The sequence below is a fragment of the Ammospiza caudacuta genome, chromosome 2 (genome assembly GCF_027887145.1).
Source record: "Ammospiza caudacuta isolate bAmmCau1 chromosome 2, bAmmCau1.pri, whole genome shotgun sequence".
NCBI lineage: Eukaryota > Metazoa > Chordata > Aves > Passeriformes > Passerellidae > Ammospiza > Ammospiza caudacuta.
Window position 1 is genome coordinate 15,326,182 of NC_080594.1, and position 26,616 is coordinate 15,352,797.

Here is a 26,616-nt window from a genome sequence, read left to right on the forward strand (position 1 = left end):
AAAGTTGTTTTGGATCCCCAGCTGGCTTGAGAGAATGTAAGTCTATGAAAGCTGACAATTATTAACCCAGGTATTTGCCAGCCAAGGATCTCCTTTAGAGAGTTTCAAAATAATTTCTCCTCTCCATAGCATTAAAATGACCCTTACTCTACTTTGTTCGTGTAAAACTATGGTAAATCAGAGAAGATATAATTTCTCCAACTCCTGTACCAAGCAGATAACCACACTGCAACCCAGCACAGGCTGAATCAAGGAAAAGTGTGAGGAGCAGTGCAGATGGGCTGTGATGGGCTGACCATAGCCACATTCCCCACTCCCTGTGCCACTCAGAGTGGGGAAGAAGAGCAGCTGGGGATGGAGGAGTGAAATTGAGCCTGGGATAAAGCCTGAGGGAGGAGGGGAGGGAAGGGGAAAGTTCTCAAAATGAGATTACATGTTTAAAGAAGACATGTCCTGACCTGCTTTTAGGAAAAAAAAATAAATCTGTGACTTAATCATGCAAAATTTCAGGTCAAAGGAGTATAACAACTGCTGACTGATCTTCAAGTTTAGGCATTGGAGTACTTAGCCTTAAAAAATTAGAATTATCAAATGTCTTCTTCGAGATGTGTTGTGGCAAACAGCACTTGCAAGAGCCTCCTCTAGTATTCAAATCCACCCAGATATACACAAACCCTTCCAAATGCGTCAGAGCCACTCACACTCAGCTCTAATTCAATACCTATTTATATTTGTTGAAGAAACACACCAAAGACAAGGTGCCAACTTGGTGCTGAAGGCATGGTTTCAGCATTTCAGCAGCCACTCTAAAGAACCCCCTGGTTAAGGCCTTCACACAGCACAGCTCTACATCAGGCTGGACAAATGCTAGTGAGCTATGCACTCACAGAAGTGAGAGATTGAATCCACTTGTTCTACAGGAACCCTCCTTCTTATAATGTGCTGTCCTATGCTCGTGTGTCCATCATTCCCAACCACACATGGTCTGGAACAAGCTATTCAGAATGAGAAACTCCTTTGATGCTTGCAAATGGAAAAAACAATTTTGAAATGAAAAAACAGAAAAACAAAGCAAACATTCACTCGGTAATCAGGAAAAAAATCACTTGTCATTCTACAACATCCATCTTAAATACATGCTTTGTCATTTCCAGATGAATGAAGGATTCTGGTGTTCTACCATAATTTTACTTACTTAAGCCCAGGAAGCATGTGATCTGCTTCAAAAACTGTGGATCAATTCTGTATTAAAATACCATCACTCTGCCTACTCCTTCCAAGTGCCATAAAATAAACTGATGGGAACACTGGAACATTCCCCAGGTATCATGGCTGAAATAAAACTTGCATCAGAGGAGTCATTCTAAAAAAAAAAAATAAACTACCACCTTCCCACTCAGTCTTCCCCAAGTACCAGGCAGTCCATATGCCATGTCATTTTTATCCTCTCTGGTTTTAGTCAAGGATATAAACCTGTGATAGATGAGTAATGCAATGGTTGACTCTCACAATTAACAGACAAATATCATGTATATAGGTTAAGAACAGTTTTATAGATTTATAGTTACATTTTACCCCCTAGCGTGGTTATCAAGGGACAGCCGGGTTGGGACATCTGTGAGGGCTGGCTTGTCACCATGGTGACATCTGACCTCCAGTCAGGGTCTGAGGAAGTGAACTCCACCACTGGACAGCAAAGAAGGGGCTGATGGACAGAACCTTGGGAGGGGTTAAAGGGTTAAAAGGCAAAGCATCCATTGTGTGGGTGAGCACATGGTGGGAAAATCCTCTGCTCCCAGCACCATAACATTTTCTCTATTCAGTCTTCTGTTGTACTTTTTATAAGGTTTAATAAACCTTTCTAAAATTATTAGAAGTGAGTAGCCATTTCTCACAAACCAAAATAAGTCACATACTGCATGCTAAAGGCTAAGGAAATTACTAGTGTAATTGATGGAACAGAAAATAAGATGCCCTATCACGAAGAACCACATTTTATGTTTCATTTAGGTTTGCCCTTGCACATGAATGTACAACTTGTGAGATGTGATGTGAAAAATGCCTATGTTATGATTGGCTTTTCACAAATATTAAAACACATATTATATGTCTTGTGTTAGAAAGTAATGCTGTATTAATTCTCTTAAGTAGTGGGTTAAATATAGTTTTAAGTTATAACATAATGTTAAAATAGAAACTATGCTATGTAGGATACTTTTTTCTAAAGAAAGAACTCGCAGCGAGATAGCAGCCACAGGACACCTCAATCTTTCAGAGAAAGAGAATTTATTGCCCTCTTATCAGAAGAAAAAAACTTCTTCCTGCCTCACTTGGGGTTAAGCCTATGAAGAAGAAGCTGACACTGACCAGACAGAATCCTGTATTTGAATGGAATTTATGCATCATGTATGAGGTGTATGAATATGCAATAGGCTGTTGTTTTTAAGGGTTAATCCTCTGTTAACTCATGCTGCCCAGAAAGAGGTACCCGGACGTCTGTAACTCTTTGTATTTATTGTCTCATATTGTCCTAATTAAAATTGTCCAAATTATTATTACTCTAATTGTATTACCATTTTTATAACCATTTTATTACTATTAATTTTTTTAAATTTTAAAAACAATTGATTGGCGTTTTTCACATGTGACTTTAGTTAAGGCCAGAGTTAGGTCCATTAGCAGGCAAGCTTCTCCCTCACCAATGCAAAGACAAACAGCAGCACTAGAGCCTATGTTTTTTAATCAAAAGTTTATTCCTGTATTTTTCTCTAGATAGAAAATATTTGTAACCACTTAATTTCATCTGCCGTGATTTTTAAAGCACTGTGAAACATGCTATTCATACAACATTGTTAAAGGGTCAGACTATTCTCACCTAGAATCTGTTCAATAAATTCCACCAACAGCCAAAACATTATTTAACAAAAACAAACAAGTGAATAAATGTGAAAATGAAAAAACAGTACTCAAAGCAATATGAATTTCAAATCCAAGTAATTTGAATTACTACTCAATCACTATCAACTCAGTGTGAGAAACCACTTCAACAAAACATACAAGATTTCTATTCACAGATCTCTTCGGCTCAAGCTTGAAACGAAGTTCTCACTATCTCTAAAGCTTAGCTCCAGAAATCATATTATTGTACACAAACTAAGGACAGAACCCATAATTTTAGCAAGCTTTCTGGTATGTTTCAAAAATTCATGTAACATGAGACCTCAAAGGAATACCAAAGATTGTAACCAGCAAGGAAAAAAAACCAAACCAAACTGAAAACAACAAACCCAAACACTGCCTCAGTTTATTGCCAAAACATAGTTTTGCCACAGCAAATTTACACTGACTTCATGAACACAGCACACCTTTTTTTTTAAGTGCAAATATACTCACGAAAAGACATTCCCAATGTAGGCATAATATGAACAGCAGTAGGGAGCAGTCCCATCACAGCAGTAAGCCTTGCAGCCATTATCACACTGAGCCAAACAATCTTCTGTTGAATAAAAATAACACTCATGATGTCAAACATCAAAATCTTGCACAGCACAGCTTTGAAGAAAATGCAGTCTAACAGTTTCATACAACCACAGCCCTGCCCTTGAGGTGTGATCTGACTCTGTAATCCTAATGGCAGCCCATGCCCACTCATTCTGCATTTCAGACTTAGGTGCTTTCCCTATGAGTATTCTATAGCTGGCCATATCAGCTCCACCTTACACTTAATCCTTTAAAGTGAAAAGGAACGTTTGGAAATGCCAAGAAACCGCAGACCAACTTTTCCATCTCAGCAAGGAGTCCAGAAGAAAACTGAGTCTGGGCTGCCGGTCTTGTTGATCTGGAGGGTGGCAAGAGAGAAGGAAGCTCTCTGAGAACAGGCTATTTCTCCCAGCCTAGGGCTCCCTCATCCCTTGCCATCTGGCAGCAGCTCCCCTCACTGTGCTCCAACACCAGGGCCATGGCCAGTGTGGTAGGGCAGTGCCCTCTCTGCCCCACTGAGCACACTTGAGGCCACAAGTGGTCCCAGCCACAATGCTCTGCTGGACAAAGCAATCTGTGAAACAATAAGAGAGCTCTTTACAATTAAGAAACACAGGAGAGCATCTATCTTTTTATTCCTATGAGAAGCTATTTTAACAGTATCTATCTCTTGTGCTGTCATGACATTTAGTGGCTTCAAAGCCCTAAGTCAGGTTCCCCCAAGAAGATGACACTGTATTGCCACTGCACTGTAAAAACATTCTTGGGGATCACCGTTCCCACAGTCAAGGCTTCAGCTGCAGCCTGGATAAATTCAGAGGGACTCTGTGCCCCACACACCATCACCCTTGGTGACCTATTTGGTCACATACTGAAGTGGCAGAGACTCGAAATCAGCGATGGCAAACCATGCTTCTGCATTCCCAACGCACTGTAGCTCCCCCTTCCCAGGCTGCAACTCCCCTGAGAGGTTCTAATTCTCCCACTGCCATTACTGCCTTTCATCTGTGCTGACCCTTTTGGTTGGTGTGCTGGGATCCGGGCAACTCTTCCTCCTCTCAGCTTCTGCCACGCTCCCACTCCTGCCCCAAGCAGGTGAAAGTTCCCACCTTGTCTTGAGACTCCTTGGCTCACTGACTCATCTCCTTTGCGGCTGACCCATCTCACAGCCTGACTGCTCACAGCATTTTAGCAGGTCAGCTCTCTGAACCTGCTCACACTTGGTCTCTGTTTGAAAATGATCACCAAGCATGGGCTGGAGAGTGCTGCGCAACACAGCACATTGGTCAGCCCAGGCAGACACACCCTAACCCTGAGATGACCTCTGGATTAAACAAACACATAAAAAAAACCCAGAACAATCAACCCATCATTCTGCCAACCAGGCCTGCCAACAAGTGAATTAAGGCAGCCAGCAGGACACCCATCTCCAGAGGGAGAACAGCCGGCCAGGGGTAGCACAGGCACTTCTGTAGGAAGCAGCAATGCAGGACTGCCACACAGGGCACCCCATACCAAGGCTTTGGCACACCCCTGTGCCAGCAGCTCCAGGCTTTTGCAGTGTCACCTCTTTTCTGGCATGGGTACTCACGGCTCCAGCTGTGCCATGCCAGGACACCTCCAGGCTCTGCCCTGGTGGGAGAGCACCAAGGTGCCTTCACCCTGCACATCACAGGTCTATCCTAGGGGGTGGGTTCACAGAATCACAGAACGGGTCAGGTGGGAAGGGACCACGGTGGATCATCTGGTCCAGCCTGAATCATCCTAGAGCACATATGGCACGGGATTGCATCCAGACAGTTCCTGACTATCTCTGTTCAGGGAGACTCCACAACCACTCTGGGCCATCTGTTCCAGATGTGTGGACACCCTCACAGTAAAGTTCCTCCTCGTGATCAGGCGTAACTTTCTGTGTATCAACTTCTGCACGTTGCCCTCCCCGCTCCTCTGCTCAATACCACCGAGCCTCTGCTCCATCCTCCTGGCACACCCCCTTCAGATATTTACAGATATTTACAGATATTTATATACGTGAATAAGGTCCTCTTTCAGCCCTGTCTCCTCGAGGTTTACTCTCCCTGCAGCCAGAGAGGGGCTCCCGCTCTGCTGGGACACCCCGGGGACCCCCTTCCAACTCCGTATACCAATTCAATCGGAAAAGCTGCCACATCTGACCAAAACCTGGCCGGCCCCGCTCACACCCGCCGCCCGCAGCTCCGCGCACGTCCCCTGCCCCACGCCGGTCCCGCTGACCTGCCAGAAGGAGGAGGAGGAGGAGGAAAGGGGGAAACAACACCCCGCAGGCCGGGCACCTCTCCGTCCGGCCGCGCCGCTCCATGCCGGCTGCAGCACGGAGCCGCCGCCTCATGGCGGGGGCGGGCCGGCCTCATGGCGGGGGAGGAGGGCGGGCGGAGCCGGGAGGGCTCCTCGTACCCCGCGGCCGCCCCCGAGCGGGGCTGGCGGGTCTTGGAGTGTTGGCGGCCTGTGTGTGACTCCGGTGTTCTCTTTTCTGCCTTCCCGCTGCCTTTGTCCCGCTCGGCAGCCGTGGGTGACCCGGTACCGGTGTCTCACCGGAGGGATGTGAAAGGCGGCGCCGGTGTTTGCGCCGCTTTGATCATGCGGTGTTCGAGGGGGCTCCTGCCGTGGTTTAAATGGAGATTGTCTTTAAAGTGGGATTGAAACTCTGGTTGTGTGAAAAACGCCAGTCACTTGTTTTTAAAATTTTAAAAGTTTAATAGTAATAAAATGGTTATAAAAATGCTAATACTGTTAGAGTAATAATAATTTGGACAATTTGGATTAGGACAATACGAGACAACAGAAACAAAGAGTTACGGATGTCTGGGTACCTTTCTCTGGGCAAAATAAGCCCGGAAAAGGACGCTCGTTAGCAGAGGATTGACCCTTAAAAACAATAGCCTGTTGTATATCCATACACTTCATACATGATGCATAAATTCCATTCAAACAAAGGATTCTGTCTGGTCAGTGTCAACTTCTTAATCCTAACGGCGTCCTGGATCCTGAGTGAGGCAGGAAGAAGTCAGCTTCTTCTGATAAGAGAACAATAAATTCTTTTTCTCTGAAAGATTTAGGTGTCCTGTGGCTGCTATCTGTTGCGAGTACCTCATTCCTTTCTTTAAAAAATATCCCACTTACATAGTTCCTATTTTAACTACTAAAGTTACCTTTTAACTACAGAACTACATTTATCATACTATTAAAATGTTAATACAGCACTACTAATCAATATGTGAAAAACGCCAATCACTTGTTTTTAAAATTTTAAAAGTTTAATGGTAATAAAATGGTTATAAAAAATGGTAATACAATTAGAGTAATAACAATTTGGCCAAAGTGAATTAGGACAATATGAGACAATAAATACAAAGAGTTACAGACGTCCCGGTACCTCTTTCTGGGCAAAATAAGCCCGAAAAAGGACACCTCTTAACAGAGGATTAACCCTTAAAAACAACAACCTGTTGCATATTCATACACTTCATACATGATGCATAAATTCCATTCAAACACAGGATTCTGTCTCGTCAGTGTCAACTTCTTCCTCTGAATCCTAACTGTGCCTTCAAGGCAAGAAGTACCTTCTGATAAGAGAGCAATAAATTCTTTTCTCTGAAAGATTTAGGTGTCCTGTGGCTGCTGTCTTGCTGTGAGTCCTTTCTTTAGAAAAAGTATCCTACATAGCATAGTTTCTATTTTAACATTTTTTTAATAACTTAAAACTATATTTAACACAGTACTTAAGAGAATTAATACAGCATTACTTTCTAACACAACATATATAATATTCATTTTAATATTTGCAAAAAGCCCATCATAAAATACATTCATTTTTCCCACAATACAGCAAAATACATACAGTAAATATCTGTGTAGAGCCATATAATATGCACTTTTCACAGTTTGTTTGTGGCCTGGGATCAGAGGCATGGCCTGTTTGTGCCATGGGGCCGCAGCGTGTTCCCAAACCTCAGATGGGCTCGTCTGTACTGCCCAGCAATGAATATGTTCCGTGACCAGGGCAGAACAATGCTCCTAAGTGCACTTCAGGAGTGATTTTTGATAACTATTTAAATGCTTCCAAAACTCATCCCCCTGTCAAAATTTCCACAGATCGGGCCCAGGGGCCAAAATATTTGCTTTGTGATCTCACAAATCAGATGGGTTAGCTCTGACTTTGCATGAAGAGCTGCAAGTTGAAGAATGTGCTTTGGAAGGCTGAAATATGCACACAAAAATGAAAAACATCCACAGGTTTTTTCGCTCATAAAAGGTTTCCTGCTGTTGGCTGCTCTGAGGGGAAGGCTGACACAGAAACATACAATGAATCTTCTTTTCCAGACAGACCTGCCATCAGGTTTTTTCACTCCCATGTCTTTGTTGCAAGCATCCAGCAGCTACTCTAATAGAAAAAAGCTCTAGAAGTAAAAGCCAGTGCAGGGCTGCACCACCAAAATCATCTGTCCTTCCCTTCTCCACTGCATCTACTATTGTGTTCTCTGGATCTTGGAGCCTAAAGGCAGGCACAGTTGTTTCCACAGAGGGTTTGGAAGAAGCATAGGTAGCAGCACAAGTAGCTCTCGCTGAATTTTAATCCTTATGACTGCCACGGTGAATTCTGTTGGTAGGCCTGATGCCTTGGGGTTTAGCTTTTATATTTTTCAGATTCTGTACTGCTTTAGTGTGTAGTTCTGAGCTTCATATTAGGGGATAGTAAGCTCTCTTCATATTGAAGGTAGACAAAACAATTCCTTCTCTAGCTGGGGACTAAGGACAAACAATCCAAATCTCAGGCTGAACAGCAGTTACAAAAGTAGAAATATTCAGCAGCTGGTCCCACTGAAAAAAGTGCTAGAAGAAAATGAGCCAAGCTAGAATTCCCTTTTTTTTTTTGCAGCCTACCAGATGCACAGCCAACAATAAAATTGTTTTCTTTCCCAGCGCTATACATGCCCATGTTTTTTTGGTCTCAAAGAGCCAGGATCCACAACAGAGATCTTACCTTAACTGCTCCCACACTAACACGACAGAAAAACACTTGCCTTTTTCCTGGGCGCCGTGAGCACTCCTAAAAACAACCACACGATGACGCTGTCAACTTGAAAAGAAAGGAGATGGAAAATAGGATGTGCACCTCGCCTAGCTCTAATCCATGCCAAGTGCAGATCCAAGTTGAAAACGTTGCTCCTCTCCAATCAGCTATGTCAGGACAAAAAGAGTTCGATGATCTTCCCCTTCCAAGTGCAGACTCGTATTTGCACCATGCTCCAAAGGCAACACGAACTCCTTTGCGCTAATAAATCTTTTCACTCTCACAGAGTCAGTTACAAACTTGAACATATCAGGCGAAAAAGCAGCTCACGAATATGTCAGCTGAAAAAGCTCTTGCCACCTAAAACTTCAACCAAACCCATCCAACTGCATCCATCGAAGAGAAGAACTTCTCAAAAGCTCTTCTCTAAAGAAATGGCATACCCTCCTCCTAAACAGTCAGCCTCCAGGGACTGACCCCACACAGAGGTGCCAGAACACTTGTTACCAAGTATTCTCTGCCCCTAGGACTATATCAGCTGCATACCAAGACCGAGCATGGAGAGTGCTTGCCTTGTCCAAAGTAAGGGCACTGCCAGAATTCCAGAAGATCACCTCTGAGGAGTGGAAAGCACATCCCTATTTCGTACCAGAGGGTGACCATCTATCCCCATTGGACAGTGTGAGGACCATGGTTCCTGCCGAGGTCTTTTAAATGTTCTGCTGATTAAAATAAAATAAAATAAAATAAAATAAAATAAAATAAAATAAAATAAAATAAAATAAAATAAAATAAAATAAAATAAAATAAAATAAAATAAAATAAAATAAAATAAAATAAAAATCACTACAAAACCACCATGAACATCTCTGAAGATGGAAGGGATAGGCAGTTCCAGACCAGCCACAGGCTGAAATTTCACCTGCATTCACTTTTTAAAAAAATTTATTTTGATGTTCCAGTTAAATCTGGTATCTTTTAAGGACTGTTTGCACACTTAAGGTTATTCCTGGCCTGGTGGCCAGAACACCTTAGCTGCAGTCTTGCTCCACACCATTGGGTGTCATCTTAAAACCATCAGTCCTGGACTCTGTAGCTTTATCCAGGCTGTATTTCAGTCTATTCTTGCTGTGCTTTCCAATAGGAATTTCTTGAAAAGGTGCTGTCCTCTTTTCCCTACTGCTATGAGTATCCTTAAAATTGCAAATGCAGGCAGAGGTCCAGCAGTCTGGGTTTGTGCAGCATGGAGGAATAAGGAGGCTTGTATGAAATGGGGGCAGAGATTTTATTGTACCTGCAGTAATAGAACAAGTGTGAATGGTTTTCAACTGCAAAAGGATACGTCCAGACTAGATATGAGGAAGAATTTTTTTCATTCTAAAGGTGGTGAGGCATTGGCACAATTTGCCCAGAGAATCTGTGGCTGTCCCATCCCTGGAAACATTCCAGGTCAAGTTGGCTGCGGCTCTGAGCAATCTGAACTTGTTAAAGGTGTCCCTGCTCATTTCAGGGGGGCTGGAACTGGGGGGTATTTAAAAGTGCCTTTCAACCCAAACCATTCTGTGATTTGATGAAACTCACACTAATGGCAACAAAAGTCTGGAAATGGCTGCTGAGGAAAATAGTGTGTTTGGGTTTTTTTGGTTTTGGGGGGGTTTTTTTTGTTTGTTTGGTTGGTTTTTATTGTTTTTTTGGTTTTTGGTTTTTGTTTTTTAATAATCCCAGATGAGGTTTGTTTTAAACAAACTTAGGTCAGAGGTGGCTTTCCTGAAGTAGAACCAGTAGCGGGGCCAGGACACTGGAGTCTGTTTTAATCCAGATTACTGGGTGGTTGAAAACAGTCTACACGTGAATGTAAAAACCCTTCATGGGTGCCCTGTGCTGTCTGTACAGAATTCTCTGTACAGAATTCTCTGTGTAGCATTTTAGCGCCTTGAGAAGAAAAGTTTGAAGCAGAGTTATGTCCTTGCTTTGTAGCAGATGGATGCAATGAGAGCATGGATGTAATGTGGGAAAACAGAGGGGTCAATGCTGGTGTTTGATTACAGCCCAAATATTGAACACGGGTCCAGATTCCCTCCCAAAACCAAATCAAGTTCACCTCTGGTTACATCTGTCTAAAGATACATAGAAGTGAACGTGAGGGGTACATGGAGGGGAGGAAGGGTGGCTTTTGGGCCCCTAGGAGAAGCACTGAACTCATCACCCAGCTCCACTACAAATCTCACCCTGTTCAAAACTCTCAGCCTTGTTACAGATGGGTCCTCACCTGCAAAAAAGAGACTGTCACAGCAGCATGTAGGCATCTCACAGAGAAGAGGATCTATAGCTCAACAGAGCCTCTTTCCTTGAAAAAGCCTCTAGTTTGTTTATGATAGAGGTTTCGTGATAATAAATCCCCTGACAGTTGAGGTGGGAGGGGTCACAGGACAGAGAGGGAGGCAGGGAGGTATCTCAGGACATGGCATCTGCATCTGTTTTTGTCAGCATCCCACTGAATGTGGAAGGAAGAGCCTCTAATTACATCTCACTGTTTCTTGTCATGGAAACAGCTGAACCAGGACCCTGAGCAGGCAGGTGAGGCAGTGCATGCTGGGCAGCTGGGTGTGTGTTGGGCTGCTGTGCCTGGTAAGGAGCAGATGGTTGGAAATACTCAAATACATATACAGTTTATTTTTTTCTCCCTCTCCTGGGAAAAATAAAGAAAAAAAAATACAACACTTCTCTATTTCTTTGACACTTTGGCTTTCAAGGAAAGCTTAGAAGTGCTCCATAGCAGAATGTAGATTTTCCAGTGCTATCCCTCAAATAGAGGGGATACCCTGAGCACATCTACCTAGAAACAGTGATCAGAAAAAGGAAAAATGAAACAGGAAGATGAAACAGGAAGATCAGTGGATGTATTACCTCAAAATCCCAGGTATTACTGAAAAGCACTAGGTCAGCCCAAGGATGTTTGGAAGCCTTGAAGCAAGGATCCTCCTTGACTTTCTGCTTTCCCTCCCCTTCCTTCTCTTATTCTGTCACATTCAATGGTCTCCATGACTGCCTGGATTTCATAATGATGATTAATGAGGATATTTGCACTGTGAAAAGGCTGCACACCTTGTCCTTGTGCCTGTTGTCTCTGAGTGACCAGCCTCCTCCACAACAGTTTTTTTTTTTGCCTGGTCCTCTCTTAAAGCTAATGACAGAGCAAACTCTGGGCAAAGAGTAAACGACACAGCTGGGTTTGGACAAAAGCATGTCCTTGTCCTTGAATGGAAAAATGCAACAGGGATCCTTCCCCTCTGGGGAAAAAAGCTGTACTGTGTTTTGTTTCCCTTGTGAGCTGGCTCAGACCATGTTTGAGCAGATATCTGCCTCACAAGGACACAAAGCTGCAGATCTTGGGCACTGACAGACCTTCCATCTACACAAAATCTCAGGAGCCTTGCAAGGCACATGTTCTTCAATGGTGATGCCCAAGCCTTTCCTTTCGCTAACCAAGATGCCCTGGCAGGATGTGGTGGAGCTGGCAAGGAAAGCAAGCAGATGTTGGTTTCTTGCAGCCAGGAGGTGATTTCTGGACTAAATAGAGGATCCAAATTTGCAGGAAGGTGTGTTTTACCAGGGAATGCCAAGGGGAACATGCTGTGCTGTTGCAGCCCATCCTGATCAGTGCTGTGCCAGCCTGCTTCTCCCCAGTCTCTATAGCTGCATCCCTAGAGGTGCAGACACGTGTCCTCTCATATTTACTATCAAATAAACCTATATTATTGACTTTGCCATATGGTCTCATTTGCACCTTCATTTGGGCAAAGGCATTTCTAATAACTTTAATAACTGTATCATAGGAGTTGTGTATCCTGTTTTGAAGGGATTTCTTTGGACCTGAAAAAGATACTTTCTGCAACTCTGGTGTTACCCTTTAGAAAAACCTATCCAATTTAAGATGAAGCTTAAATTGCTAAATCCAACAAGGTAATTTGTTTGATGAGGATTGGCAGGTTTTACTAGAAGGCGGATCTTTCTAGATCTTTTCCCTGCCTAGACTCCCAGCCTAGCTGGAGCCAAGAAGCTGTAATGGGAATGAATTACGACTTCCTTTTGCAGCCAGTTATGGGTCTGTCCATTCCCCATCTGACACTCATCTCCCCCGCCTCTGACAGATGCATTGAATTACAAATTCACATTGCAATCCTGTCCAGAAGAGCCATGATAAATGGGGACAATTAGACAGTTATGTCAGCAGAATTGACCAAATACTTAAGCAGCTGACACAATCTGAATAGATTTCTATTAGGAGATGGGGATGGAAAGGCCATGTGGTCCACAACCAAACCAGTGGACTTGTTACATGAATTTCCACTCCAAATGAACAGGATTATTCACGGCTGTTGCTGTAAAAAGACAAATCTTGTAAATACAGACTCTCTGGGGAAATGTTTAGACAGCACAGTCCAGTTTCACCCTGACTTTCCAGCCACTGGGCCTGTGTGGGCATTCCCATTCCATTTGCTCACTGTCTGACATTTACAAGATGTTGGATGCACAAACAAGTCACCAGCAGCTCCCAACATTAGCCCCAATGGCCAAGTTCACTTTTGGGAAAATCCTGCCCTGCTTTGTCATGTAATAAATATGTTTCTTCTGGAAAAATTTAGGTATTAGACTCTTGGTTTTTCCTCTGCTGGGTCAATGCTTCCCTTTTGCCTTCTCTTGTGGTGGTAGAAGCAACTCAGACTCTCCTTCAAAGGGAGAGGAAATCCTGACTATAAAAGCAATGACCATTTCCATCATTAAAGCTGTGAGTGATTAACTTGCAAAAGGCATCATAAAGGTGTCAGCTGTGCTTAATCGTATTTGGATGGCTTTATTACTCTGTTCTGACACATCATCAGTGAAATTACCCTAGAAATAAGCAGATGTGAGCAGAAGTGTCTCATGTGGTAAAGCACAGGCTCTGCTGCACTGATCCAGTGTTAACCTGTGGTCAATAGACCACTAGTGAGCTATAAAACCATGAGGTGTTTCACAGAACAGAAAACACGTGAGTTGTGTATTAATACATTGCTGAGGTCTGGAGACATCATCAACAGCTGGTCCTGACTATCATCAGTATCTGAAAGCTAATGTAGGATTGTACCAATTATCCTTATTTAATTATTTTTTAATAGTGATCACTGTATAATTGTGCTTTTCTAGAGCAATAAGCTTATTTCCACCAAGGGGGAATATTCTGTTTATTCTCCCCAAATCCATCCAGACTATTTCATTCATTGCCAAACAGCAGATACAAAGTGCAGTGTATCTCCAAATTGCTTGGATGCTCTTAAGATTGAAAAACATCTGGGAAATCTCTAATGCCCTTACAGAAAATATTGAATGAAGCACCTTCTTCCACCCAGCCTGAGTGTCACACTCAGGACTTAAAAGATGGATCAATTGGTAAGAGAAGCCAGTGGCACAAAGTCCCCAAGCAATTTAGCTGTCGTGTCCAGACGAAATAAGCCACGCATTTGGGATTCACAGTGGGAGCAGGACATGTCCATGGCAGATGCCCCATCTCTGGAAGTATTCAAGACCAGGTTGGTCAGGGCCTGGAGCAACCTGGTCCAATGGAAGGTGCTCCAGTCCATGGCAGGGATTGGAATGAGATGAACTGTCTTGTCCCTTCTCACCCAAACCATTCTGTGATTCCTTGGTTCCTTCAAAGATGGCATCTTGGAAGAATTTAGCAGCCAGGTTTCCCCACTGAATGTTGCAATCTTGTGGGTTTGCCCCAAGAATTTGCCATGATAGCTTTTCCCTGTGGAGACTAGTGATTGTAGTTGCAGGATTTTAGTACTGAAATTAGAGCTGCACACTGAAATATTGATGTGCAAGGAAGAGAGAGGAAAGCAGCTCAAAAAATGGTGGTTGAAGTGTAAGGCAGTAAAACAGGGTGTTTTCCTTGCCTCTTCCTGGGGAATGGGTTAAACGTTGGATTGAAACTCACAGCAAAAATAAAGACAATTAAAGGTCCTGGAAATCTCAGCTAAGGATTTAAAGGTAATAAATAAATAATGCCTTAAGAGAGGAGTAACTGAGAGTTCTTGACTGGGTGCATAACAACCCTGAGGAGTCAGGAAGGGCCAAATTTTGAGTATGCCAAGTTTTAAACAGCCCAGGGTTTCATTCAAGCTTCTCCCTAAGCAAAGAAGAAGAAAAATGTCATAGTCGCAGGGAGCCTTGCTAATGGAAATATTCAATAACCATAATTTGAGCTTGGCTTTCTCATAAATTCAAAGCAATTTCCCCATAATATCAGGAGAATATATGGCCTTTCTTGAGGCAGCAGAAACACCAAATAAATCAAATTTTTAATTCACTTGAAAACATTTTCCAGCATTTCAGATTTAATTTGTCTGATGAGATGGAGTCAGATTGAAAACAGAGATGCAGGGAAGCAGGAAGAAAATCAGAACATAAAACCAAGCAGATATTAGACCATATGCATTAGTGAACCATAACAACAAAAAGGAAAGGAGTCACAACCCTAATGCCCTGAGAAGCAGTCTACCCAGAACAGTTTGAAGGACCAAATCTTTGACTTTTGTGGGTTTTCTCAAAAAATGTACATTTTAATAAATGGGTAATATATGACTACCTCTGAGCTTGTTGTTGTAAATGGATTAAGAAATGCACAGAAATCAGATACGTGGTCACAGAATATACTTTCCATCTCAGGGCTGGTCCAATTCACCTCTTGAGCATCCTAGGAAAAGGGTTTTTCCTAACTCGGCCAGCTGGGAGCTGAAGCAGTGGGGAATGTTTCTGAAAGTGACTCCTCTTCAAAACCCCTTTTCATACATGGGGAAACTGAGGCAGGCAGTAAGATGACTTTTCCAAAATTAAATTACAAACTGAGTAAGCCCTTTTGCAGACTTATAAAATTGCAGTTCAACCATGCTGGCAGTCTCTGTATTTGCTGACCACCTCCAGTAGCACCACTGGATTAGAAAGTGCCTATTTTGGAATGGAAGCCACCAAGATCAAGCCAAAAGTGATTAATCAGCAGATTTGTGACATCTTGTGCTGAACACCCTAAGCCATAGAATCACCGAATGATTTGGGTTGGAAGGGACCTTAAAAAGCATCATCTTCCACACCCCTGCCTGGGCAGGGACACCTTTCACTATTGGAGACTACTTCAAGCCCCATCCAGTTTGGCCTGGAACACTTCCAGAGATGGGGCAGCCACAGTTCCTCTGGGAAATCTGTGCCAGGGCCTCACCACCATGACAGATAGGAATTTCTTCCCAGCATCCCATCTAACCCTGACCTCTCTCAATGGGAAGCTATTCCCCCTTGTCTTGGCCCCCCATGCCCTTGTCCAAAGTGCTTCTCCAGGTCTCTTGGAGCCCCTTAAACCCTGGAAGGGGCTCTAAATTGGCTCCAGAGCCTTCTCTTCTCCAGGCTGAACAATTCCACCTCTCTCAGTCTATCCCCAGAGTAGAGAGGGTCTGGTCCTCCTCATACTGTGCGCCTTGGGATGGCTCCTCTCCACACTCTACAGAAAACCCTCCAGCAGAAGCTATTTTGGGAATTTCCATGGGACTGTGGCACTGCTAGAGCTGGGATTTGAGCTCAGCACCTTTCCTCTCCACCCCACTGGCATCCCCAAGGACAGTGCATTCATTTGGAGAGGCGCTGACCAAGCAATTCAGCCCAGGAGGGTTAAGGCTGATGGTTCCTGAGTGGCAGCTCATGCTGAGAGACACATGATGTCAGATCCACTGGTGGAGAGAGAGAATAAAAAAATGGGAATGAATTACTCTTCCCACAGTCTGTTTTTATTCCCTGCTGCTGCCTGTTTCTGGACAACTTGCTATTGCTGCATTTCAATTTAAGACTTATTTAAAAAATCACTGGAAAGGGGCAAAATTGGCTGACTTTGCCTTGTTTCCAGCAGAAGAGATGAGATTTATTTTTAATCTACCTGTGTCTCTGCAATCATTACCTGCTTTCCAGCTGTGTTGCTAATGAGTGTCAGGACCATCATTTTACTAATGGAGAAACTGAGGCATGGGCAGTGACCGTGACATTCCCCAGGACATGGGTAGGGATTATTCCTGGGATCTGAAACCCCTTTATGTGGTTCCTGTGCTGCAGCCCCGAGCCAGTCACATGGAAATTGCACTTTATAGATAGCAATCTTACTGACTGCTTTTGCACACTTCTCTGTATATGATTTTTCTTATGGGTAATTATTATGGAAAAACAGTTGCAGAAGCAGGGGAGAGAGGCCATGGTCCATGTGGCAAATGAGCATGAGCAGCAGACCTCCAGGCTGACTGGTAAAGCAGAAAAATAGCGTGGTTTAGATTGGTTTAGTAAGGAAGCAGGCTAAAAAAACTCCAACCAACATTTATGGATGCAGAAAACAGGAGAGTTTTCAGAAAAAATAATCATAAAATACATTTCCACATGTTGGAAACTGGAATCAGAGCTGCTTGAACAAGGGTGGCTGGTTTTGCAGTCCTGTACCGCTTTAGCATAAAAAGACTACAAGAAAGATGGAGAGAGACTATCTACAAGGCAGTGTAGTGACAGGACAAGGGGAAATGGCTTCACACTGACAGAGGGCTGAGTTGGATGCCATATTGGGAAGAAATTCTTGGCTGTGAGCGTTGTGAGGCCCTGGCAGAGGTTTCCCAGAGAAGCTGCTGCTTGGAAGTGTTCCAGGCCAAAATGGATGGGGCTTGGAGCCACCTGGTCTAGTGGAAAGAGTTGTAACAAGATAATTTTTAAGGTCCCCTTCAATCCTGGTCATTCTATGAATTTATGTTTCTAAAATCTTTCCAAATGGGTTCCGGGAAATTGTGCAGTCCTACCTCCAGTAAGCAAAATCCATAAATTCCAGAAGGAATTTACCTTCTGAGCAGTGAGCTGGAAGAGGTATCAACTGCCACTTCAATCCTCTGTCAGTCATGTCATTGCTCTCCAATGCACAGAGCCAGGCTGTGGGCTGGCCGTGTCTCCATGGTCGGGACTTACCAGCTGTGCTTACCCAGGGAGGTCCAGGTTAGGAAGGTTGGGGTAGGAAGGTAAGGACAGGCTGGGAAGGTCCTCTCCACACAGCCACCCCAAGATAGGGGGTTTCTAGGAATCAGGGAGCACATTAACCTGCAAGGAGAATTGTTTCACTTCTTTAGTGAAACTAGTTAGAGTAGGTGATGCTCAGGGTAAGGTGGGTGGATGTGTGAACATGCTGAAGAGAAGTGAGGTTTTTCTCTCTTTCAAAAAAGAAAAGGAACTTGGAAATGACAAGTGATTTTAAGAGATACTGCTATAGGTTGCAAATGCCTGTGTCTGAAATCTAGAAAAATGCTAAGTTGAGATTTAAGAGCTAATGCAACTATAGTTTTGTCAGTGGTGTGCCCAGCCCAACACTTCAGTCACACTGCCTTCCCCACAATGCTTCTTTCTCATTTAATGCCCAGAAATTATTGGGGACAACCCAAGGCTCAGAGGAATTGCACAGGCTGATCATCCCAGCATCTCCATGCTTGGCTACAACATAAAAAATGTAGACTTAGCACCAAGTTTTCCCTAACAGAACTAGAGAGCCAGCCAGTGACAGCGAGAGGCAGCAGAACATGGGTGCAAGGTGCTGCAGTGGTACATTATCATCATTCACAGGCAGCAGGGCGTAGGTTGTGCTGAGGTGCTGCTGCTCTGCTCATCTCTGACAAATATTGATATATTTAAACATAATCTGGACTAGAAAAACACAACCAGATGTTGCTGGCTCTTGGGTGACGGGATACCTGATAGTCATTCCCACTTGTGCAAGGACTGACATTTACCTTGTGACACCACCACACCTCCACCCCAGGGGCCTTTCAGAACAGATCATGCTCTCCACAGCATGTTTATTAACCACCTCTCCACCCTATGCTCCAGCTGCACCAGGGATGACACTGCCTCTTGGAAACTGGACCCGCAGTGGGAGGCATGGCAAACACAGGGTCTGGGGGAGGCATGGCAAACACAGGGCCTGGAGAAAACAAATCACCACTTGACCAGAAAGAAATAGACCCCGAACTGCCAACAAAAGTTCAAATCAGTGTGGTTTGGGGTAATCAGTGCCTTATGAGGAGTAAAAGACCTTTAAGATCCCCCTGCCCTGTAGTTGCCCATCTGAGGTTCTGTTTCATTTTGCTCAAAAGAAAGTGTAGCTGTGCTGTGGAGCCAGGCTGGCTTGGAGCAACCTGGTCTAGTGAAGGGTGTGCCATGGCAGGGGCTTGGAATGAGATGAGCTTTAAGGTCTCTTCCAACCCAAACTATCCCATGATTCTATGATCGTCTTCCCCACCTTTTCTTCTCTATCTCTTCTACCTCCTTTCGACAGCAACCCTCTGCTTAGTCTGTTCAGGAGCAGGAAGATGTTCATAACCAGATCTCCTCACAGACTGAGAATAAGAGAAACCTCCCAGAACTCTGGCAGTTGGATTTGCAGTGGGTAGGCTGGAACCCAAACAAGCACCTAGGCATGATAGCTCTTTGTCACACCCACAGCAAACCAGCTCAGCAATACTATTTGCTGAATATTTGATATTTTTGTAGAAATTGAAAGAAATAGGATTAATCTGACAACATCCATCCAGCTCTATCCCCACTAACAATACAAGGGAAAACATAGGATCACAGAATTGTTTAGGTTGGAAAAGCTCTCTGAGATCACTGAGTCAAACTGTTCCCCCAGCACTGCCAAGCCCACCACTAACCTGTGTCCCCAAGATCCACATCCACAAAGCTTCTGAATCCCTCCAGGAATGGGGACTCCACCACTGCCCACGACAGCCTGTGCCAGGGCTGTACAACCCTTTTGAGGAGATAATTTTCCCTCATATCCAACGTGAACGTCCCGTGGCATAATCTGCCATTTGCTTTAAGTCAGAAATCTCCCAAAATGGTCAGTCAGGCCTGTGAACTGTGAGCCAAGGCTGCAGAGCCAGACAGGAAAAAGCAGGTCGACAAAACAAATTCCACCATGTAAAAGCATTGATGTGACTTGGGATGGGTATTCCAATGACCAGAAAACTTCTATTTGCGATAAACAGCAGGATATGGCAAAATCATTGAGCACTGACTTTATCCTGAGGCAAACAACCTTCACAACTTGTACATTTGTGTATAAATTACTGCAATGAGGCAACACCACTGTGAACAGCTGTGCATTTATGCACGGAGAAGATGCAGTTGTTGTGGTCGTAGACACACAGATCCATTTTAAACAGACTCCCTGCTATATAAAGGGTGGCTCAACAGTTCCCCTTGACAGATGAAAGGAGAAAATATTCGCTGTCAAGCAACACCTGAGCAACTCAACAGGCAGAAATGGCTCCAGGTACTTTTTATTACAGTTTTAAAGGATTTGTCAGTGCTGCCATGTGTGTAGGGTGAGAGGAGATGATGATGGGGTGGTATGTGGTGGGATACACATGCTCTGTGACAGCCCTAACTTAAACTATTGCACTTTATAAACCAATGAAAAAGAATACCTTTCCCTGCAATGTGACTTTAATTCATGAATTAATCTTTAGTCTAAATAGGCCAAATCCTACAGGCTCCAGGGCATTTCTCCTCCAAGGGGTATTGTCTGAGATTAAGTTTGTGGTCTTCACAGCAGACACTAGTGTGAGTCAGGTGTCAAAGGCTGAAAACATTTAAGGCTGACAAAGATCACCAAATTCTGCAGTCATATCCCAGAGAGCCAGTCAGAGCACAGGTAATGCCACCATCTCTGACCCAGTGAGGCAGACAGCCAGCATCACATCAGCAGTACAGCCTAAACCATGGCTACAGTGCGGTGCCTTCATCTGGCACTCATCATCCCCCGCTTGCTCATGTAACCAGAGTGCACCATGCTCTTTTCACATGGGCAAGGACTCATGAGAAAAGGAAAACCATGAGTGTATCAGGGAAAAACATTGGGACACATACTAGTTTTCATGGAGCAGCCATGACTCCACGCAGGAATAAAGTGCTGGTAACACTAGGAGAAGCACAAACTATTGGTGGGGGCAGGTCTTGGTGAAAGAGTTACAAAGAATTTTGGAGAAGGGTAAGCTTACTCTTGGTGCCAAGAGGCACCAAGGAAGACGAGCCTTCAGACAGCATGGACAGAAGAGACCTGGAAATTAATTCCCAGGTGCCACTCCCTCCTCAACCCGATTTCCTGAGGATGGCTAACACCTTTTGCTGTGCCTTGCTGCAGGGTCATGGTTCTCTCCTCTCACCATTGCTGTGATCACTCTGGGACTGCAGTGGCCACAGCAAGCGGCTGCCTTTCCCACCGTGCCTCTTTCCAGCCTGTTTGCCAACGCTGTGCTGAGGGCTCAGCACCTTCACCTCCTGGCTGCCGAGACATACAAGGAGTTTGTAAGTGCTGTGGTCTCTAGTAATCTCCTCTGCTTTGGTTTGATGGCTTCAGGACTGTGTAACAGACACCTTTCAACTATTGGTATCTGCTTTGTCCTCTTTTGATGAGGAGAGAGGGTGTAAACAGGATAGCACAGGTTATGTCCCAATCAGACTGGACCCTGTTTCCTCCTCTTAGCCCTCTGCCCCCCTACTCTGATCCTGCTCTTTCCCCCTTCCCAGGACTTTGGCTTCCCAGGATCAGCTGGGACATGGCACAGATATGTGACAAGAATTTCCTGTCTTGGTCACCTCTGGCCCTGGGAGAGTCTGAGTGCTTAAAACTACCTAGTTTCTTCTGCTGACAGGAGCTGGCATGAGCTGTCCTTTGGGGTCATTACTCCTTGGGAGAACCTAATTTAGATGTGGTTTCTGTTCACCTCAACACCTTGGCTTAGGATGACCTTTAGGCCCAGTAGCTATTGTGCCAACACAATATTCCTACCTGCCAACCCTGTCCAAAGGCACCTCATAATTTTTTTCTTGCAAAGAGTAACCATTCAGAACAGATTGGGAAGTGTCTGAGACCTCCAGAATATGGGCAATAGATCTGTGTGTGTTTGGGATGTCTCCATAGGAACGCACCTATATTCCAGAGGACCAAAGACACACAAACAAGAACTCCCAGGTAGCGTTTTGTTACTCGGAAACCATCCCTGCTCCCGTGAAGAAGGATGATGCTCAGCAGAAATCAGTAAGTTTTTTCACCCTCAGGGCAAGCACAGACCTGCCTGAAGAGCCCAGCTGTGCTTCACTGCAGGAACAGTGTTTTCATCTGTGAACACTTGAGTGCTTCATCCCTCTCCTCCCTTTTTGATTACTTGAATCCTGCATAAAGAAAGAAATACTTTTCTGGGCTACACTGTAAATCACATTCCCGTCCCAAGCATGAGAAAAACTATTGTCTGCACAGGTCTGGGTGGTGCTCTTCAGACTGAAAACTTTGTGTCTGCTGAAGCTGTAGGAGTGCTAGCATCTCCAGGTTTTCCAGAGGGAGCAGGACTTGCTATCAAATACCCCTGCACAGCTTTGACCCTTTCTTATCCTAATTTCAGGACATGGAGCTTCTTCAGTTCTCCCTGATTCTCATCCAGTCCTGGCTGACCCCGGTGCAGTACCTAAGCAAGATGTTCACAAACAATCTGGTTTTTGGCACCTCAGACAGAGTGTATGAAAAACTAAAGGACCTGGAAGAAGGAATCCAAGCTCTGATGAGGGTAAGTTGCAGCATGTAGCATGACTATAGAATTAGACAGAATTAGATTAAATAGAGATCTCCCACACAGAGGGCCTCAGCTCTCACGGATCCTTGAGATATCTCACCACGCTCTGAAGATCAGTGATAGCTTTAGGACTTTGTTTACCTTTAGATAATGAAATCCTGATACTGTACATTGGGTTTCATCACTAGGGAGGATAATAAGAAAACACAGAACAGATGTTAACACCCATTGCAAAGGGATACTGCTCAGGAATCAGAACAATTCACCCGCAAAGTCTTTCCAAACCCAGCAACAAAAAAATATTCAGTTGTGCTAACAGTAAAATAATATTTGCTACCATCTCCATGCAAAATACTTCAAAATGTGGCAAATATAACAACATCTGTGTACAGATGGAAACCTGCACTCTGGTGTTTCTCTCATACACCAATACAGCATCCAGAGAGCTGAAAGCTGTGGGGTGATCCTCTTCAAGGAGGAACTAATCACAGATTCACATAATGGTCTGGGTTGGAAGGCATCTTAAAGCTTATCTCCTTCCAACCCCACACCATGGGCAGGGACACCTTGCATTGGACCAGGTTGCTCCAAGCCCCATCCAGCCTGGCTTTGAACACTTTCAGGGATGGGGCAGCCACAGCTTCTCTGGACAACCTGTGCCAGGGCCTCACCATGCTCATAGGGAAGAATTTCTTCCTAATACTTAATCTAACTCTCTCCTATTTTTGTAAAACCATTCCCCCTTGTCCTGTCTCTATCTGTCCATGTAAAAAAGTCACTCTCTACCTTTGCTCCAAGTCCCCTTTATAATCGACTTCATTTTTGCTTTGTTGCTTTAAATGATTTTAATGTATTATCTGCCAGGACACCTTTTCAGTTATGTTTATTCTGTAATTAAGTTTATCTGGCAGACTCACCCTGTAGCTGGAGCTCTGTGACCTGCAGCTGTGAGAAATGAGTCTGGAATACTGTTTACATCTTCCAGCATTAAAATGACTCTGAAAGTCAGACTCAGAGAGTAAACAGAGACTTCTGTCCTGGCACTTCAGCAGGAGGAGGTAGGGATAGGTATCAGTACCACATCCAGATTTTTGTGTGGGTGAGAAATTCTTTACTGTGAGGGTAGTGAGGCCCTGGCACAGGTTGCCCTGAGAAGCTGTGGCTGTCCATCCCTAAAAGTGTTCAAGACCAGGTTAAAGGGGGCTTGGAGCAACCTGGTCTAGTGGAAGGTGTCTTGGCCCATGCAGGGAGGCTCAAATGAGATGGTCTTTAAGGTCCCTTCCAACCCAAACCAGGTTGTGACTTCATGATTCTATGATTTTGGTCCCTGTTTGGGATGTGCTTGGGCATTAGGAGATGGTACACAGAAACCAGCCAAACTGTCATATTTCACCCATTTATAGCTCCTTTTCCTTAACCAAAACTTTCCTGTTTGTGGCAGCTGGTGACCACAGCAGGGCAGGAGGAGTGCAGCTCTCAGCTCCAGATGTACATGGCTTGGGTCTGGGTTAGAGCTTTGTTTTCTGGCAAAGGGGGAGAACAGAGATAATTATTTGCCTTGTTCCATCTCCTTGACTGGAGGAGGTACAGAGTGACCCTGCAACTTACTCTTTATTTTAAAACCCCAAAGACACACTCCTCCCTCCCTGCAGCCCTGTGCCCACTCCCTTCTCACTGTAGCATCACCCCAGCATCACTGCTCTTCCTGCAAACACATACACTCAAAAATATGTTTGAAATATTCTTTAAGACTGGAGGGAGAAACCCCTGACCTCATTTAAAGTTCAGTGGGAACTGTGGCACGGGGCCTGTGGAAGATCATAGAATCACTGAGGTTGGAAAAGACCTCCAAGATCACCAAGTCCAAAACTGACCACTGCCTTGTCAACCAGACTAGAGGACTGAGTGCCATGTCCAGCCATTCCCTGAATTCTTCCAGCGACAGTGACTTCACCACCTCCCTGTGCAGTCCCTTCCAATGTTTAACAATCCTTTCTGCCAAGAAATTCTTTCTGATGTTCAACCTGAAACACTTCTGGCACAGCTTGAGGTTGTGTCCTGTTGTCCTGTCACTTGTTCTCTGGGAGAAGAGCCTGACCCCTACCTGACTCCACGCTCCTATCAGGGAGTTATAGAGAGTGAGAAGGTCCACCCAGAGCCTTCTTTTTTCAGTCTGAGCCTCCCCAGCTACTTCAGCTGCTCCTGGTGCTCCAGACCCTTCCCCAGCTCCATTCCCTTCTCCGGACATGCTCAAGCACCTCAATGTCTCTCTTGCCAGGAGGGGCCCATACCTGCCCCTGGGACTGGAGGTACCCCAGCAGTGCCAGGGCCAGGGGGCTGTTACTGCCCTGGCCCTGCTGAACACACCATGGCTAACACCAGCCAGGTGCCACTGGCTCCTTGCCCACCTGGGCACACCCGGGCTCATGTTCAGCCACTGGCAACCAGCACTCTCAGGGCCATTCCCAGCCTGGGGCACTGCATGAGGTTATTGTGGCCCATGTCCTTCCCAGGCCCCCAGCACCTCCCCCAGCACCTCCAAATCCTCTTGCAGGAGCTGCAGGACCGAGGGCCCCGGGGTCCCCAGATCCTCAAAGCCACATACGAGAAATTTGACATCCACCTGCGCAGCGAGGACGCGCTACTGCAGAACTATGGCTTGCTCTCCTGCTTCAAGAAGGACCTGCACAAAGTGGAGACCTACCTGAAGGTGATGAAGTGCCGGCGCTATGGAGAGGGGAACTGCACCTTTTGAGCTCCCTTCATGCTCCAGCCCCTTGCTGACCATGGCTGCCCTACTTCTCTGAAAGAAAACTGGAGAATAAACCTGCTACCCCATACTGCCAACATGTCTGCTTCTTGGGGTGGGACAGGCTTCTGTGAGGGGCTGGGAGGGAGGAGTGGCCAATGGGACAGGGTGGATTTGTAAATTACAATGTGTATTTGGGATTAAAGAAGTGTATTTGGAGCTTGGGGGGATAGGGGAAGCAGATTTAGGGATAGCTTTGTACTGGGGAGTAGGTTTGGGACTGTGGGTAGGTTTGGAGCTGGGGAGGAATTTGGGAGTAGATTTGGGGCTGAAGTGTGGATTTGAGTCTGAGGAGGGTGGATTTGGAACTAGGGGTGCAGATTTTGAGCTGGGGTATGGATTTGGTGCTGAGGATAGATTTGAGGAGGTGGGTTTTGGGTTGGAAGGGATGAAGTTGCTCCAAAACATGTGAAGCTGGTACTCATGGCTGGATTTAGGGCTTGAAGGAACAGAGTGCAATAAAGAATAAAGTTCAAGAGAAGGTGGAATAGGCTTGTATCCCCAAAGAAGACTTTCCAGACATTTGTTTGAAAAAGGTTCTGGGAAAAGGTCCTGCTGTGTTTTATCTTTACTTTTCAGTATGAAGGTGATGAAGACCTGTCAAAGGTACTCAGAGAAGCTGTGACTGCCCCATCCCTGGAAGTGTTCACAGTCAGATTGGATGGGGCTTGGAGCAACCTGGTCTGGTGGAAGGTGTTCCTTCCCAAGCAGGGGGGTGGAACTGGACAATTCTTCTTAAGCTAGACCACTGTAGGATCCTATGCTATGGTTCTATGAGTATGAAATAGTCTGTCTTGGTGATGGACATTCCATGGCCAGAGCCCCAGTCCTGCTCCAAGCTGTGACACATGAGCACTGCCACAGCCATGTCCCAGCTCTGCCTCCTCTGTTACCAGGTGACTACAGGCAGTTGTTCACACCTGCTCACACATCCCATGTGTGTTCTGCTCCTTCTGGCCTTGCTACTGGCAGTGGACCTGTGCCCAAGGAAGGTCCACCGGGCATTTCCAGGCAAACCCTGCTTCTACCTCAGCAGCAGAATTTGCAGGAAAAAGGGTTTTTCTGAGGGATGACAGTGTGACTAATTTCTTTGTAGAGATTTCACTGATGTCAGAGACTAAAATTGTTCAGGCCTCAAACATTGATATAAAGTTTTGCCCATTGTAACAAAACCTCTATAAAGAAGCTAGAACCAAAGAAGCCTCCCTGACGATATCTGATGGGCACTTTGACCTGTTAGTTAAACCACTAAGACTAGATAAAGGGAAAGCCCATTAGAACCAGGGTGATTGACATAGAACATTCTGGAATTATATATATTCAGAATATATATATATTCAGAATATAATGGGTGGATCTGGGTTGACAGACAGGAGAGAGGGTTAGCACAACTTGGATTGACAGGGCCGTACAAGGAAAGGAGGGGAGGAACAGGGAGATGGATACACTGAGTCACAGCCAAGTGGCGGGAAAACTTGGGAATAAACAACTGGGCAGAAACCATCATGAGGGGATAAAATGGGGGTACATGGACCAAATCATTGTACTTAACTAACATTGAATAACTAAATTTTACAATAAAACAACTGGAAAACTTATGA

The 26,616-nt window shown here is 44.8% G+C and overlaps 2 protein-coding genes across 2 annotated transcripts in view; one reads left to right on the plus strand and one right to left on the minus strand.

Moving 5' to 3' along the window:
• The window catches only part of CYYR1 (cysteine and tyrosine rich 1), a 29,955-nt gene extending 24,137 nt beyond the window's left edge, over positions 1 to 5,818 (minus strand). Inside the window, exons 1-2 of the mRNA XM_058800109.1 lie at positions 5,734 to 5,818; positions 3,394 to 3,496 (exon numbers count right to left, since the gene is read on the minus strand). Of these exons, the coding sequence (XP_058656092.1) occupies positions 3,394 to 3,496; positions 5,734 to 5,818 (188 nt within the window). The remainder of the gene's footprint in view (positions 1 to 3,393; positions 3,497 to 5,733) is intronic.
• Positions 5,819 to 5,868: 50 nt separating this feature from the next.
• Positions 5,869 to 24,961, plus strand: LOC131572373 (somatotropin-like). Its single transcript, XM_058825546.1, is given in 7 exon segments — positions 5,869 to 6,036; positions 19,852 to 19,910; positions 20,781 to 20,910; positions 20,912 to 20,944; positions 21,561 to 21,677; positions 22,039 to 22,200; positions 24,761 to 24,961. Coding segments are annotated over 7 exon segments (870 nt in total).
• Positions 24,962 to 26,616: the final 1,655 nt, after the last annotated feature.